General features: G+C 40.6%; 1 protein-coding gene across 5 annotated transcripts in view; it reads right to left on the bottom strand.

The window, feature by feature from the left end:
* Positions 1-504: 504 nt before the first annotated feature.
* hdac4 (histone deacetylase 4) overlaps positions 505-15,700 on the bottom strand; it is a 163,587-nt gene continuing 148,391 nt past the window's right edge. For all 5 annotated transcript variants that reach the window (XM_027164464.2, XM_027164465.2, XM_047814509.1 and 2 more), the window contains 5 exons: positions 11,320-11,438; positions 9,757-9,890; positions 4,039-4,123; positions 3,770-3,911; positions 505-3,685 (listed from right to left, as the gene is read on the bottom strand). In XM_027164464.2, the coding sequence (XP_027020265.1) occupies positions 3,646-3,685; positions 3,770-3,911; positions 4,039-4,123; positions 9,757-9,890; positions 11,320-11,438 (520 nt within the window). In that variant the 3' untranslated portion in view covers positions 505-3,645. The remainder of the gene's footprint in view (positions 3,686-3,769; positions 3,912-4,038; positions 4,124-9,756; positions 9,891-11,319; positions 11,439-15,700) is intronic.

Raw genomic sequence — 15,700 nt, 5'->3', positions numbered from 1 at the left:
CACCTAAAACAAAGTTCTACATAAATACAATAAAATCTGTTGTCTGTATGTCACAAGTGCTAGATAGTTTTGTTTTGTAAAATATTCAGATGTTTTGAAATTGTTTAGCTTTTTCTATTCCTTGTTTTTTTTTTTTTTTTTTTTTTTTTTAACAAGTAAAAAGCACAAGTTGGACACAAGGAGCATCATTCTTTCTGCTTCCTGATCACAGAACAGACAAGAAAGCAGTCGTGTCCCAAGCCGTTCTCCGATGCTGCAAAAATCTCGTCCTACAGTGCTCATCGGTTGTGCAAATATGTTACAAGGACAGACAGGCATGCCGACACAAACCATGCAGAGGTGGAGGAAAGAGAACGATACAGAAATTTACCCGGGCCTTTGAATAAACAAGCTAGGCCCAGATTCAATGGCAAATTAGCAGGAATGACAAATGGTCAACTTAATGGTAACAAAATTAAAATAAATGGAATGTGTGTTTTGATTTTTAGTTATTTATCTGAATGCTGGGTAAAAAAAAAAAATTAAAAATAAAAACAGGTATACAAAAATTTAGTTTGGGGTGGGAAAAAAAAGACAACAGAAGAAAGAAAATGGCTGCTATAGTTCAGACTGTTGTTGCAGAACGATGTGTAAGTTCTGGTCAAGTGAGCCGTCAGGACCGCTACTTCATTAAAAACACTGATTAAAGCTTCTGCGAAACTCTCCATCATGGACATTTTTAGTGGGGATCATTCAGTAAAATTACTGGGCCGTGACAAATTAAGAAACACTGCAGCGTTGTTTTTTTTTTTTTTGTTAGTGATCATGCCACAGTACAACAATAAGTAAATCTTACTTCAAGTGCTTTTAAGTCAAGCAGCTGCGTAATAATACACAATCAACTGCACAGAGAATTTGGATGCATCAAAAAGAGAAGTAAATTTCATTTGGTCTAAACTAACAAACTTGCCAGAACATTCACTGAGCAAGACTGTAGCTTGTGTTTTCAGTAGATATTATGCGCTAAAAGTCGCTGCATTATGAAGTGCCATAAGATTGTAAATGTAGAACCATTGCGGTGTTAAACCAACAGCAGCCAGGAGGAGAGAAGAGAGTGTACACTGAGCAGATATCATATGAGCATATCACCTTGCACTTCCAATTTTTTTTCAAACATGATTGTAATTTTTTGTTATAATATATATCTATAGATCATTTTTTCATATATATATATATAAATCTACTATAAACAGAACATATAGTAAATACACAATTGTTGGAATCATTATACAAAGTAAAAATCTCAATTTCACCCTCCCAAAACCAGAAAACCAGAACCCCAGCATGTGTGTAAAAGGCTGCTCTCTAAGAGAAGAACTACGATCGTTAAGCATGTAAAACAGCATTGTCAACTGTACAGAGTGTAACAGGGGAACAATAATCAAAAACTAAAAATAAAACAACGAACAAAAACAAATAAAATAAGTATAAAAATATTTGAGATGACAAGAAAAAAGAATAAACAGACAAAACTGGCAGAATGGAGTAGTCATGCGGTATACCAATAAGACATTAAGAACAATTGTGACTGTAAGTCATGTCTCCTTCGTTAATATGCCCTTCTCCCATCTTTCATATGAGAATATATATATATATAAAAAAAAATTGAATTGTAAGTTCATACAATGACAAAGGTAGTTGCCATGAGGCTGAACATAAGTTGGGGTTTTCAAACAAATTGTAGCCCATCTACATCAGTCCACAGTGTGACGTGTTCAGTGTCAAAGTGAATGGAGTTGTCAGAAAGCATGCTTGTATATATGTATATATACACACACACAGGTAAATGGATCATTAAAATGCATACATATGCTGCCATGCAGGTGCTCCATACCTACAGTATGCACTCAGCTCAGAGACTCATGCGAGGAGTGTCACAGCCATCTCTATGGTTTTAGCATCATTAACAGGGTGAAGGCTGGTGGTCTGATTACTTCCTGGATTGTGTAACACGCACACGCACACACAAACACATACACACACACATACTCAGACAGTTGCACCTGCCTGTGGTGAAATCTGCAGGGATGTCAGTGGCCGTGCTGCTAGGAATGCAGGAAACATCACTCTGGGCACCAGCACCGAATCTGTCTGCTCTAACATCCGAAGGCTCGACGGTATATTTTTAAAATAGTTTTCCAGCCCTTATGCTCATATTTGAAAGATGCCAATGAAAAGTGGCCATGTGGACAGAAGGTTATTATCGGTGATTAGCTAGCACTGTTAATTGAATCTGAATATGAACACTGTGACATTCATTACTATAAAAAGTCTAATGTCTGCTGTGAGAAATACATGAAAAATATAAATAGTTCAATCATTCAACTTTTCTCATAAACCACAAAGTTGTAGAAGAAGATAAACGTGTTAACAGTCCTATCATGTACACCTGCAGTTAGTGGCACTGAAGTACTGGTTAGATCTCATGCTTTTAGTTTGCGTTCCTCTACTGGTCTACTGGGAATGGTGTTCAGTAACAGTGCATGCGAGTTAACGGAGATGGATGTATAGATTTGGTCATAGGATTCGAACAAGTAGCTACATTGGGCTGCACTTGCTCTGAAAAGTAAAGAAATCAATTGAAAACTACTCCAACAATGTTTGCCTGGATATGGCTGGCAACTACCTTCTTAGTTATTTAAAAGTTAAGTCCAAAGCAAGTATTGAAAAAATGCAGAGGAAAATAAATTGCCAATAAAATGATGATAATGTGTGTGAGACACGCACAAGTCTGCAGGACATTCCTGGTAAACATGCAAAGGGCTTTCTGTCCTTCGGGCCTCCAGCCATTCCGCTCCTGGAAAAAAAATGGAGGAGGGGGCGGAAGGACCCGATGGCCTTCCCCTTATGGAACTAGTTTAAGGCAATGTTCTTCTCAAATCATCATTAAATCCACCAGCTCTGTAAAAAAGGCACAAGCTCTCAGTGTCTCTCGTGTGTGTGTGTTAGAGGGGTTTCAGACAAGCTGCTTCGTCAGCCTTCTTCCACACATCCTCTACATTTTCTACCTCTCTTCCACCCTTGCCCATGTCTCCGGCCTCTCCTCTCAAATCATCTCACAAAGCATCCAGAAGTAACTTTCAAAAAATTTCCCAATTCGGAATGAAACAGCACCAGTCACTTTTCCCTCCTCAAGAAAAGACAAACCAAATAAAAAAAACCAAAAGAGACAAGAAATAAAACCAGACGAAGACACAGCCATGACAATGTCCACAGTTAAAACCATGCGGACGTTAGTGGCCATGAAAAGAAGAGTTTGTCTGAAAGCACCAGCTCTCGCTTCTAGCAGTGAGACGCAAGTCCACGTCCTGTTTGAAAGCAGGCATCTGTGTGGACAGAGCAGAAGGGAGGCCTGGACACACCCTGCTCTAGTCAGAGACAGACTAAAACTGCAGAGGTTTTCCACACTGGTGTGCTTGGATTTTTTTTTTTTGGAGATGTCTTCGGTCTGTTTTGCTTTCTGTGCTGAAAAGGCACTCGGAGGCGGCGGTGCCATGGAGCCTGGAGTGGCCAAAATGAAACATATGGAGAGAGTAGAGTGAGGTCACACACCAGTGAGAGGCTGTGAGCCAAGGAGGTCACCCAGTCAAGTTGGTCACCTGTCATCTACAGTGGTGGTTCTTCCTCCATTGGCTCCTCTTCGGACCTGAGACACAAAGACATACACATTATTTGTCACAGACTACACCACTTACATTGACAACACTTCAGTTACAACAATAGAACCTACCTTTTCCCCATGTTCTTGGTGGCTACCGACAATGAGGCCATGGCGGTTACAGTCTCAGCCTCCTCTGTCTCACACTTCTGAGCTTCAATCAGGGAGTAGCCCAGCGTTGAAACACTACGCTGCAGACAGCGCCAGTGCTTACCTTCAACAAACATTGAGCAAAATGCTATGCTTAGAATCATCATGAACTACAGAGATTGTCCAGTCAAGAAATTAGACATTCAAAATTTTGGCTTGGTTTTGAACATAAATACAAAAGGTCCACTTACTATGGGCTTCCACAACTTTCTCCATGGAGCGCACAGCATTGAGATTTGGCCTTTGTTGAAGAACCTTCTCAGGTAGTGGTTCCAACTATGGAAAAGAGATGACACATCACACACTGACAGTATTCAGGGCACAATAGCCCTAATATGCATACAGTCTTTAACCTTTTAATGTTTCTCCCTTTATTTTAACAAACAACTTAGTCAAGATGTAACTGCCAAAACAACAGCTAGGTGAAAGTCCTGCATTCAACAGCTGTACTGGTGACAGCTTGGTAGGATTAGCTGCAGAAGTGGATTTTACCCCATTTTGAAAACGGGGGCTTAAAAAACCTGGGGTTTTTGCTCTTTTCAAACATAAAAACCTCTTTGAAAGATCATGCTCATTGGCCTTTTTCAAATGGCAGACTGGTGAGAGCATTTACAGACCAAAACCACCAGTTATGGACTCTTGGACTTCTGAACATCTCCTAGAAATAATGCTAACAATATACCTTTGTCCAGCCAGAGGCAGCAATTGTGTCTTGCAGGTTTATTTTACCTTATTGTTTGACAGGGTTATCTCTAGGAATATTGTCCATTTGGCAAAGTTATCTGCAGGACTGGTGTCTTTTTGGCAGGATTGTTTGCGGGACAGGTGTTTGACTGGGATCTCTTTAGCAGGGTTATCTGAGGTTCTGGTGTCTGTCTGACAGTGTTATTTACTGGTGCCCATATGACTGGATTAGCTGCAGGACTGGCAAGTTTATCTGTGAGACAGGAATCTAGTTGGCAAGGTTACCTGTAGGACAGGTGTCTGTTTGGCAGGGTTGTCTGCTGGACTGCTGTCTGTTTGGCAGGCTTATACTACCTGGCACTACTCTGTGATATGGCTGCAAGAATACTGTGGTGTGTAGGTATGACCAAGTTAAGACTTCCAGATGCGCTCCAAGCTTCACTTCTAACAATTCAGGCTCAGCACACACAGTCCACAATACTCTGTTTTGTTCCTTGTGAAACTACAAGGGCACAATTGTGGCCAGAGCCACAATAAAAAGTGCAAGGAGACAAAAATTCTATAAGTGATGTGGATTTCCATGCCTTGAAAGCTGTGATGGACAAAATCTTTTAATGTAAAAATGTAAATAAAGAAGACAGGTCCGACATACAAGCAGACTCTGAATTAAATAGTATGCCGATGTAAAAAAAAAAAGAAAGATACAAGTACATTAGATAGAGGTTAATACCATGCCCAAGAAGGAAAGCAGGAAAGGAAACAGATACATGCCCTTTCCAGAACAGGCAGCCAAGAAGGGAGAGATTAAGAACACTCCTTCCAAATACCACAAGAGAATTACAAGTACAGTGAGTTTCAGTCCCATACAAATACAACACTGTTTCTCCTAATCAAAAAATAATCTACAAATAAAGAAGAACTAAATTTAAAAGTGTTCATGCTTGGCTTGTGGACATCTGCCATGCACGTTCAGTACCTTGCAAAAGTAGATGAAAAAAAAGCCAGGGTTAAATGTGGGGCTGAAGTGGAGCCCAAGGGATGTGGCTGGCTGACAGAGCACCCATGCCAAACAATAGAGCTCAGTGTTGAGCCACTGGAATTAAGCAGACTGGAAGTACAGCAAGCTCTAACAGAAGAGTGCCCAAACACGTTGTCAAGTTTGGCACCTGTAGTCTAAAGAGCACACCGTAACAGACAATTCAATGTGGGGAAAGCTTTGCTTTCACTTAAACAGGCATGATTTGTGCCCATGTGCATAGTCCCATGTGGTAAGGTAATCAGTCATCTCTGTGTTTGTAAAGCCAGGTGGTCATCTACTCATGATGCCCTGCTGTGCTGCTTCCCTGTAGCTCACTTCCAGCCTCAGCCAAACTCCTCACATTCTGTCAGAAATCTCTCATTGCACCCCAACATCGCCTCGACCCACTAACCCCAACCTACTCCTCCCATTGCCCCATCCCTCTTGAAGACCCTGCTGAGAGTGGAACCCTTGCCTGCTCTGGCACAGGCCATGGGGGCCAGTCTGTCCATCAGTTTGAAAGATGACTATGGTGCATTGCTATAAACTTTAATGGGTCTTGTCAGCACTCTCCAAACAGCTCGGCAGGTATGGAATGCAAGGCCGTCCCTGTGACACAGGGGTTTATTGGAGTTCCTCCAACTCACCAAACCAAGTGAGAGGAGCCATACAGATTCAAAGATAAGAAATAACTTTTGTTGAGATGGTACCAAATATATCCTCTTCTTAACAGCAATGTAAACCAAGGATACTGATTTAAAACATGCAAGTAAGAAGCCAAACCAGGAAGAAGATGCAATAACAACCCAAAGCTCCAAGAGACACACAGATTTAAGAAAATGTAGGATATAAACATTTAAGAACATTACATAAATTCTCTACATTTCATGGTATTGCTCATTATTGTGTTATTACAAACATTCCAAGGTCTGCCTTAACTGATTACTGTATATCATGTTTCATTTGCAGACTGACGTTGCATGAAGTTATTTGTGACCTTGGTGTGCATTTCCACAGAGTAGAACTGGAGCAGGGACTCCAGAGATAAAAACATACGTGTTTACAGTAACTGCTAGGTAAACACATGGATAACTTCATCAATGACTGGTAACAATTAGCCTATTAAGTTGTTGTTTATCAAATAATTACTAGGAACCTCAAGTTGGAGTGCAACATCTGCTAGTGCACATTCGCCAATTAGTCTTGAGTTCAGAGTTGACTATCGTCAGAGCTCATGCATCATTCATGAGCTATTTAACCTGAAATGGCTTTCAATTAGTCACTGAAAAGCTGAAGTGAAAGAAAAAAACAACAACAAAAGAAAAGAAAAAAATGATAGTGGTGTCAAGGTTTATTGCCAGCCATCTCTCTCAGTCTGAAATATTTATTTTGGGGGAGGTAACACAATCCTCATTATAGCAGAGAGAGTGAGTCTTTACTGCCTTACCTTCCAATAAAAGGGCATATTTCTCACACTGGAGCAGACAGTAAAAATGCATGATATAATGACCAGTCACACAGGAGAAGGCAGGAGGAACACCATCCCCACCTTCCTTCTCTATAAAGAACAGCACGAGGAGACAGCAAGGAGAGATCTCCATAAATCGGATTACAATGTGTGTGCTTGAGAATGTATGAGTATGATGGGTTAATTTAGGGCTCAGGCTAGTCGAAGCAGCTGTGCTCCCATAAGAGTATTCAACACACTCTAGTGTGTTTGTGTACCCACACATATACACACTCCCTCTCTTGTTCTATCTGCCTCATCACGAATCAGTGGCCTGCATTCCAAATCTATTACACTAAAGCCTTTGTAAAGACCGTGATAAAACACTTGCTTCCTGAAATTCTGATTACAGGCCATACTCTCTGTTTACTTGATCTGTTATCAAGTTTGGGTTTTTCACGTGTTGCTCGGGTCATCAAATAAAACGTATGGCTGATTTTCATTTGTTTGAATATGGAGAAAACCCCTGGCAGATTTCCGATGAACACATGCCACTAAAAACATCAGTGTTGCTTATTAATCATGCATGTCTGAATATGGCACGCAATGCGTGTAGCTATTCTGCATGGCTGCAAAGCATTTGGACTCGGCTAATGAGACCGGGATGGGTTGAACTGAGATGATGTGGAGGGTTTGGTGATCTTAATGTCACAGCGGTGACGTTATTTTAGTTCAGAGGTATGTGATATTGTGTGAGAGAGAAGCATGTTTGGGGCCCTAAAAATTGCACAGCAATATCACTCAATAGCTCTGTAATAAGGCAGTTTTATGACAGCTTCCGTTTGACTTTAAATGATTCCAAATTTCTTTTTATTACTTCATCTCTGCGTCTCACTCTCTGTTAGTGACCCCATCTGCATAAAGTGTGAGCTTAACAACTTGCAGATGTAAACCAGGGACACTGTTTGACTGCAGAGAGAGAGAGAGAGAGAGAGAGAGAGAGAGAGAGAGAGAGAGAGAGAGAGAGAGAGAGAGAGAGAGAGAGAGTGAATGAATGTCTAACTATACTATAACGAATATTCTACACCCATCACACCCACAAGGTGAATGATCGATGCGTCTAAAACATATCCACAGAGCAGCAGTGATGTTTTTTGGATCAGTGGTAGCTCTATTTTTAACAACAATCCCACTCTTTTCCTCTTGGCTGCTGTCTCCATTTCTGTCTTCCATTTTCAGTCTTTTTTCACCTGATCCTTGTTTCCTGTCTCATGTAGACCCTTAACAGTGCCATATTTTACACACTGATCTCCAAGTTGGGATCCAATTAGATAAATTGTTTAACATTAAGCTGTCGACCATCTTTGTGCACATCAAGCATCCCACTTCTAAATGTCTCAGAGGCCTGTGGGGCTAAGACATATATATACACAAGCTCATCTCAAAAGATAAACACTGACAATGTCTTTATTTAAACAGACTGAGAAAATTGCTGGAGTGACAATCATGCTCTGTTAACAACGCTCATCTTATCCTGCTTAAAAAAAAATTGTAAAGCCAGCCCTAGAATTGGCTTGCATTACATTTTCTGAAAGGTCTCCCAGGGGCAAAGCAGATGGCTTCAGCAGCTTTTCTCTTCAGCCAATTAAAGTAACCACCATAAAGGCATGCGCATGAACTTCTTCATGTCCCAGGAATTAGTGCTGTATCTGTAGCTGTCTGGTCAATTATATACGTTACCTTGAACAAGTAATATATAAATATTTGCAGCTTTACTGTGTGCTAAACCTAGCACCGCACGACAGATTACGCATGGTCCTAAAATCTTTGTATGCAATCTTTGTTCTGGTTAAAAAGAATAATCTTCCATGCTGGGAATAACTTCGATATATCGTAGCCAAATACACAATTCTAGCCATCAGCTTGAGAGAAAAGTAAAACCTTCATTTTACTGAGTGTAATCCTTTGTGTGCCATGAATCACAGAGCACAGCTTGTTCAAGTGGGAACACACTTCCACAATTAACCTCCAATTTTTCAACTTGACTCTTGTTACTCCTCTGCAGTGGGAGCTTCTTCCTACACTGTACAGCAAAGATGAGACAAACGGGCAAAGGTTGCAGAACAGGGAGAGGAAATATATGATTTGCAGAAAAAATTCACCCAAAGAAAGTTGAACTAATGATTGGCAGAAAAACAATTTTGTTGTAAAGGACCATAACATTGTATAAACAAAAAATTAAGAGAGCAGGATGATTGATTTGTATATTACAATATCTTAACCAAATGGCTAATGTTAAAAAACGAAATAAGCCACAAAACAAAGAATACACTGTATTTCTGAAGTCATCTGTTGGAGTTGAATTATAATTGTAATCGCTGGTTAACATGATACTTACACTTTATATAAAAAAAAAGGTTAAATACATTCTTTTATCCATAACAAACTGTGCAGAGAGTCTTTAATTTTGATGTTACTATAAGAGGTTTCTTGTGTTGAGTTCTTTTCTAGTGTGATGTAAATCTTTTTATGGAAATGAGACTACAGTGTCTTAAGTCCCGGCTACACTCTGGTTACAAAACCTGGCTGCAATTGTGTTCCCAACAATGTACTCAGAATAAAAAAACATTTATTGTTGAATGCTTCAGCATGCCCTATAATTAAGTTCATAGTCTCTGTCAGATGGAAGGGGCATCTATATTCCTTTACCGCGCTATAATACCTGACCCTATTTTGTGCAGCTCTACAGTATGTTCTTACCTCGTTTCCTAGCAAAGCAGAAACACATGCTTCAGACGCATCGCAGATGGCAGTGAGGTCGTGACCCCCCTCGAGGGCGAGCACCAGGCGGCCGCCGGCAAGGCCCATCAGCTGCTTGGTCAGGTAGCCAAAACCTGCAGAGAATGAGAAAGGAAGTGTGAGTGGTGTTTAGAGCTTACCCCAGAGCTTTGCCACTTGGCCTTCCATCAAAGGGAGGCAAAAGGGGGAAAAAAAAGAGAAGGAGGAAAAGAAGGGTATTACATCATATTTTTTCTTTTGTAAAGAAGGCACCCAGGATTTAGTGGGCCTAAAGATATAATAAAAAGCAGGCTTCATTTTAATAAATGTGGCTCAGTGTTTTGGCTCTAAGCTGCTTTTGATCTTTGTTTGACTGTATGCATACTATTCTAACCAACTCTGACTTCTCTAAAGAAGCCGGTTTAGGGCCCAAATACTCCATGCTCCATTCCCTTGCAGCTCTCAGGAAAGAAAAAAGAGAGTGAAAGATGAAGGGAGGACAGATACGGGTCTGCGATCGGCCTGGACTACGTGGTACGATGAATTAGAACCGGTGTGTACATACACAATGGACAAAAGATATAATGAGCACTAAACCCAAAATTCATTAAATTACCATTTTCGAAAGCCACTGTGTACAGTGTATGAAGCAAATGTGTGTCTAGTTCATTAACACTAAACGTGCGACTGTGTGCACAATCCTTTGCTTAGATCTCAATCAAAGCATGCATGGTTGTGTACATTTGTGTGCAAATACATGAATGTGTATGTTTATGTGCTCATCAGATATCTATATAAACGTGACCGTGTATGGGTCCGTGTAGAGTTCTAGATAAGCAAGTGTGTGTATGTAAGACTCTATAGAGGTCCCGATAAGCGCGTGTGTGTGTATCTAGGAAAATGGGACTTGTCACAGGCTATTGGACTGATACGAGACCATTTTGCATCACGATCAGATTGAAAGTAGACTTTATCAACAACGTTGGTGCAAATGCAGGCTAAAATGTGAACAAAGGTTCCACTCAACAACAACAAAAAAAAAAACCAAAACAGTGTTTATTCTTTACTACACAGGCATTAAACCACTAGCATAATGGCTGACATGAGGTCATTTTTGGAGTTAGATGTAATCTACAAAGGAGGGCTGAACTAATAAGGATGGATTTGTAATAAGATAAAAGTTACTCCTTGGGGTCTTACATGTTTTCCCATATTTTTAGCTTAAGCTAGAAATGAGAGGAAATATTTTACAGAGCTAGAATTCTTAGTTAAGGGTCGTGCGCGTAAGTCAGAGTGACAGATGTACTACATATTTCTGTATGGAAAAAGTGTGTGATTTTCCTGTTTTCTCTCAGGCCACACAGACGGGCCACAAAAAAGAAAGGAGGTGATACAAACACGGACAATGAAGAAAAAAGACAACAGAGGAATAGAAAGAGAGAGACTCATAGTTTTGTTATGTTGCGTGAAAGCCTGGTGTGTGGGAGGAGAGAGAAGACTGTGTGCTGGTGTATGCGTCAGAGTGTAGGGTGCTTGGCCACTCACATTTGGCTGTGAGTTTGTATCCCCCCAGTGGTGACGGGTGGCCCTCCACAGCATCAAACCCTGATGAAACCAGGACCACATCAGGCGCAAACTCATTAGCAATAGGCATCACTATCGTTCTGCAAAGAAGATAAAGACATACATTCCATAATCCATCTCAGTTCTATAAAAATGGCAAGCATATAGTAAAAAAAAAAGGTACCAGTGTAACACATATATAAAATAATAATACTAATAATAATAATGGTTAAAAAAATTATATTAATAATAATAAAATAAAATACAAAATAAATAAAGGGATGGGGGTTGTGTTAAACAAATGTAAGATGTTTAACCACCTGAGGAACAAGACAGAAACTGTAAAATCAATACATTATGATGTTACTAAAGTTATATACAACGTTCACACAGACATTTCAATTTATTTTACCTTTGATCAATAAGACAACACAAACGGTGCAAAAAAAACATCCCAGCCATGATTTTATTATCCTATTATACTGTTTTGTGGGACACAAAGTCTATACATCTGTCTAAAAAGTGCACAATCAAATCACACAATCTCTCTTCACTTTTTTGCATGAATTGGAGAGACCTTCTCTCTTGGTTGAATATGATGTCTGTTTTATTCTACACAGAGCTTCATAAGTTACTGCACAAATACAAACCTACAAGTTAACCACGTAGTTTGGAACAACCATGGAACCATAGACACTTAAAAGCCATTGATTATTTTCTTCAAATTTTTACCATCCGCTCTGGTTTCTAGCAAATCTTTAGTTGGCTTCCATACGTTTGGCCTGTAGCATACACACAGCTACGTTCTGAAGGAGCGAAATAACTTACATTGATTTCAAGTTACATGCACCACATCACTGTGTGATTTAAAGAAGGACTGTGGGTTTAATGGCCTATTTTGTGGTGAGGCTGTGAGTCTTAGCCCAGAGCCACCGCAATGAACACAGTTCCGCGTATCTGCTCGACTCAACCTGTGTGCAGAGCTGACCTGATGACAGCGAGACTGAGAATGGATGGCACATGGCATTAAAGCTCTCCCATCAAGCCTCTCTTTATCAGAACTTTAATAAAAGTTAACAATCTTATGCTCTCCTGTCTGAGTCTCATGCCATAAAGTACACTGAATGTTATCATTGAGTAAAGAACATCAGAGGGCAGGAGGATATTATGACCAAGCTTATGACTATAACCTCCGGCTGGCCGGTTCCAGTGTCCCTAAAGCACAGCCAGCTGTGAGGCTATATTAAGCACAATTATGATGCTGCATTTCACTGGCCGACCTACAGCTGGAGAGGAACTGGATCTGCCTGGGGTTTGTTGGGGCTGCAGTCAGGGATCTCTCTGAGGATCTGGTTAGAGCACAGCTCAACTCTGCAGTGGAGGTGTAGGCAGATTATAGGCTGGCTTTGTGTTGCTTTTCTTTAGATGTGGGTAGGTCTTGCACAGCTGAAACCTGTCCACAAGTACCACAGCTGAAGTCTGTCTGTAAATACCCGCCATGGTCTTCAGTGTATTCTTTAGATACATATTACATACACACACACACACATAAAAAAAAAAAATATATATATAGATATATAGATATATATATATATATATATAAAAATATATATATATATAAATTAAAAAATAAAAATAAATCTGCCTCGTTCTGATTCGGCTCAACGCTGAGGTCAAATCTTGGGCTTTATTTTTGTATTGGGGAACGCTGTCCTGTTCAATAACTGTCAAACACGTTTAAGTACATGTAACACAGGTCTTGTTACTGCAGCTTGGGGTCATGTCACAAGTGTACTTTATTTGATTTGGTTCAAGTAGCTTGGCTGCCATAGCTATAGCAATGTTTTGGATTAAAATGCGAGTATAAAGCATCAGCACCAATGGCTAACACTGCACATACAGTACAGTATTCTGCAGCAGATGTCAGGACCTGTACTTTGCTGACCCAAGTTCCAACATGGCACTTGGATGCATGGGCTTGGTGACAGAGATCTGACTCCTAAGATGGCTGAGGTCCAGTCAAGCCTCACCAGTTCTGCACCAGTTTGTATGTGAAGCCCACAGTCCAACATCATTCACATCTCCAAGCCGAATATAGTAATCCTGGAGTTGGGGAAATTGTGGCTATGAAATGTTGTACCATTTGTTGTAGTGATGGTACAGGAATATAATGAATACAACTACAGAGGATGCCAGTAGGTGAAAGAACCAAAGAACATGGTACTGTACAGAGTATAGAGGTTTTCTGAAGTGTTGGTCAGAGCATCACAGTCCTCCATGCTGAAAATACTTCATATTTTCACAGTCAACAGTGACTCTGGTCATTGAATGTTTTGGCTTGTTTTGTGGCTACACATAAAACGTTCGGTGTCACAACAACTGCCCTCACTTTGGAAAAAGTGTTGACTAACCATTGATGGTCTTATGTCAACATTTTAGGCACCTCTAGAAACAAGGAAAATGTATTCATTAGCAGGAAAGGAGCCTTTTTCTCCATCTCTTTGCAGCCTCAGGCAGACTTTTTGCCACAGGTGACACTTGCTGACACTACACTTCACTTGTGCAGCCACAGCAAAGCCTGGTTGTGTTTCTCCTGCGTCTGGAACATGATGCACAAAAGCTTTGATGCTTTGCATGCAGGCCACAGGCATGCCGATGGCTGCCACAAACCTGGAGCGACAGCAGCAGGGTGGGTACCGAGCCCGCTGCCTCACTTTGATGTTCCCAGTGAGACGTGCTAGCGCCATGCACCCATGAAAAGTGTTCACGTCATCACATTCCCTGGATGGACCCCCCACCAAAACTCGCAGTGCTCCAGCGCACTGCCATAAGCCTCAGCCATGATCGCTGGGTGACGAGAGTGGAAATTCTGCATTAAAGCACATGTATGAATCATGCGCTGTCTGATCTGGGAAGAAGAAAAGCGCTCTGCTAATTATATTGGGAATGCTGAGATTTATGAGGAAAGGAGCGAGAGTCTTAGGGCTACGCTCACTGTCAGCGGGCTTCTACCCTGCTTGTCGCTTTACCCGAGATTCTCAGCAAACTGAACTGAACAGAAAACGGATGAATTATTGTCTAGACCACACAGATATGTAATGACTATAAATCAAAGCAGGCTGTGACCCTCACAGAACCCATGTACCTCTCACAATTCACAGATTCCAAGCAGCCCCTTTTAACCCTCTTCTCCACGCTTCTCCTCTGTCTTTCAGACCTGAATTGTGTGTGTGATTTTCCAAAGGAGTAAGAAAACAGCTTTGGGTTTGACATCCTTGAAAGCAGCTTGTCAAAAGCCTCTGTGGAACATGCTGCGAAAACTTTTCTTACTAAACTACCAAGTTTCCTAAAGTCTAACCTCACATGTAATAATGCAAAGGAAACACAAAGACGTGCAAACACACAGACAGCAGAAGAGATATCGGTGTAGACCCACTAGGCTTTTCAGCTATGCTCACCGATGAAGAGCGGGCTCATAAAGGGGAAGCATGCCATGTAAAGCCAAAGAGAGCAGAATTAATAATCACTAAGCGTTCACCCAGACCCCCTCATCAGTCTGGAACACACGTCTTCATCCTTCTTACCACACAGTCAAGGTCCTTGCTAAATCTTAAAAGGCCCATAAATGTTCCTTACCAGAAACTAGTGGGCAGCGTGCTGCTTTAAATATTTTCAAATACATAATCCAGCATTAGAAAATACTATTTAAGGATAGAAATATGAACTACTGTATATTGATTTTTCATGATTCACAGTGTTACTGTACCCTGTGATTTAACATTAAAATACCTTAACAGCATATGTTTTGATAATGGGAAGTGTGAACCAAAAAAATGAAAAAAGGACAATTTTCTTTGGACTTTTTCCAGCTCATTTCTGAGCCAGGATTAATGGCAACTGTCAGTATCCCACTGTGTTTAGTGGTTATTGTAGGCCCGTACCCTGAAAGCAGTGCTAAAAGAACAGACTGTGCTGCACTCAGTGGCTTTCCCAGGGCCAAATGAACATGCATTTACAGCATATGGGCTTTCCTCTCTTTCCCAAGAGCTTATCACAAAACCTCAAAACCCTTTACTTTAAAGATCATACTACCCCATCTGAGTCATAAAACAATTTGCATCAAAATTATTTCCCAACAGTTATCCTAAAATTCATGTGAAATTGCCCCCCCCAAGTCCTTGAGGTAAAGTGCGTCTTCCCTTTGACTCCTAATAAAAAATATCTTTTTTTGGGCAATGACTAGGCACCTTGCCTGATAGGACCTGCAATTTCAAGATAAAACCAATCAGGGCATTCTAGCAAATGAATGCCTGGCTGACTAATAAGGAAAAACTAGAAATCGACATAGTGATAATCTGCATAA

Source organism: Tachysurus fulvidraco, chromosome 6 (assembly GCF_022655615.1).
Source record: "Tachysurus fulvidraco isolate hzauxx_2018 chromosome 6, HZAU_PFXX_2.0, whole genome shotgun sequence".
Taxonomy (NCBI): domain Eukaryota; kingdom Metazoa; phylum Chordata; class Actinopteri; order Siluriformes; family Bagridae; genus Tachysurus; species Tachysurus fulvidraco.
This window is presented reverse-complemented; position numbering and strand designations above follow the sequence as displayed.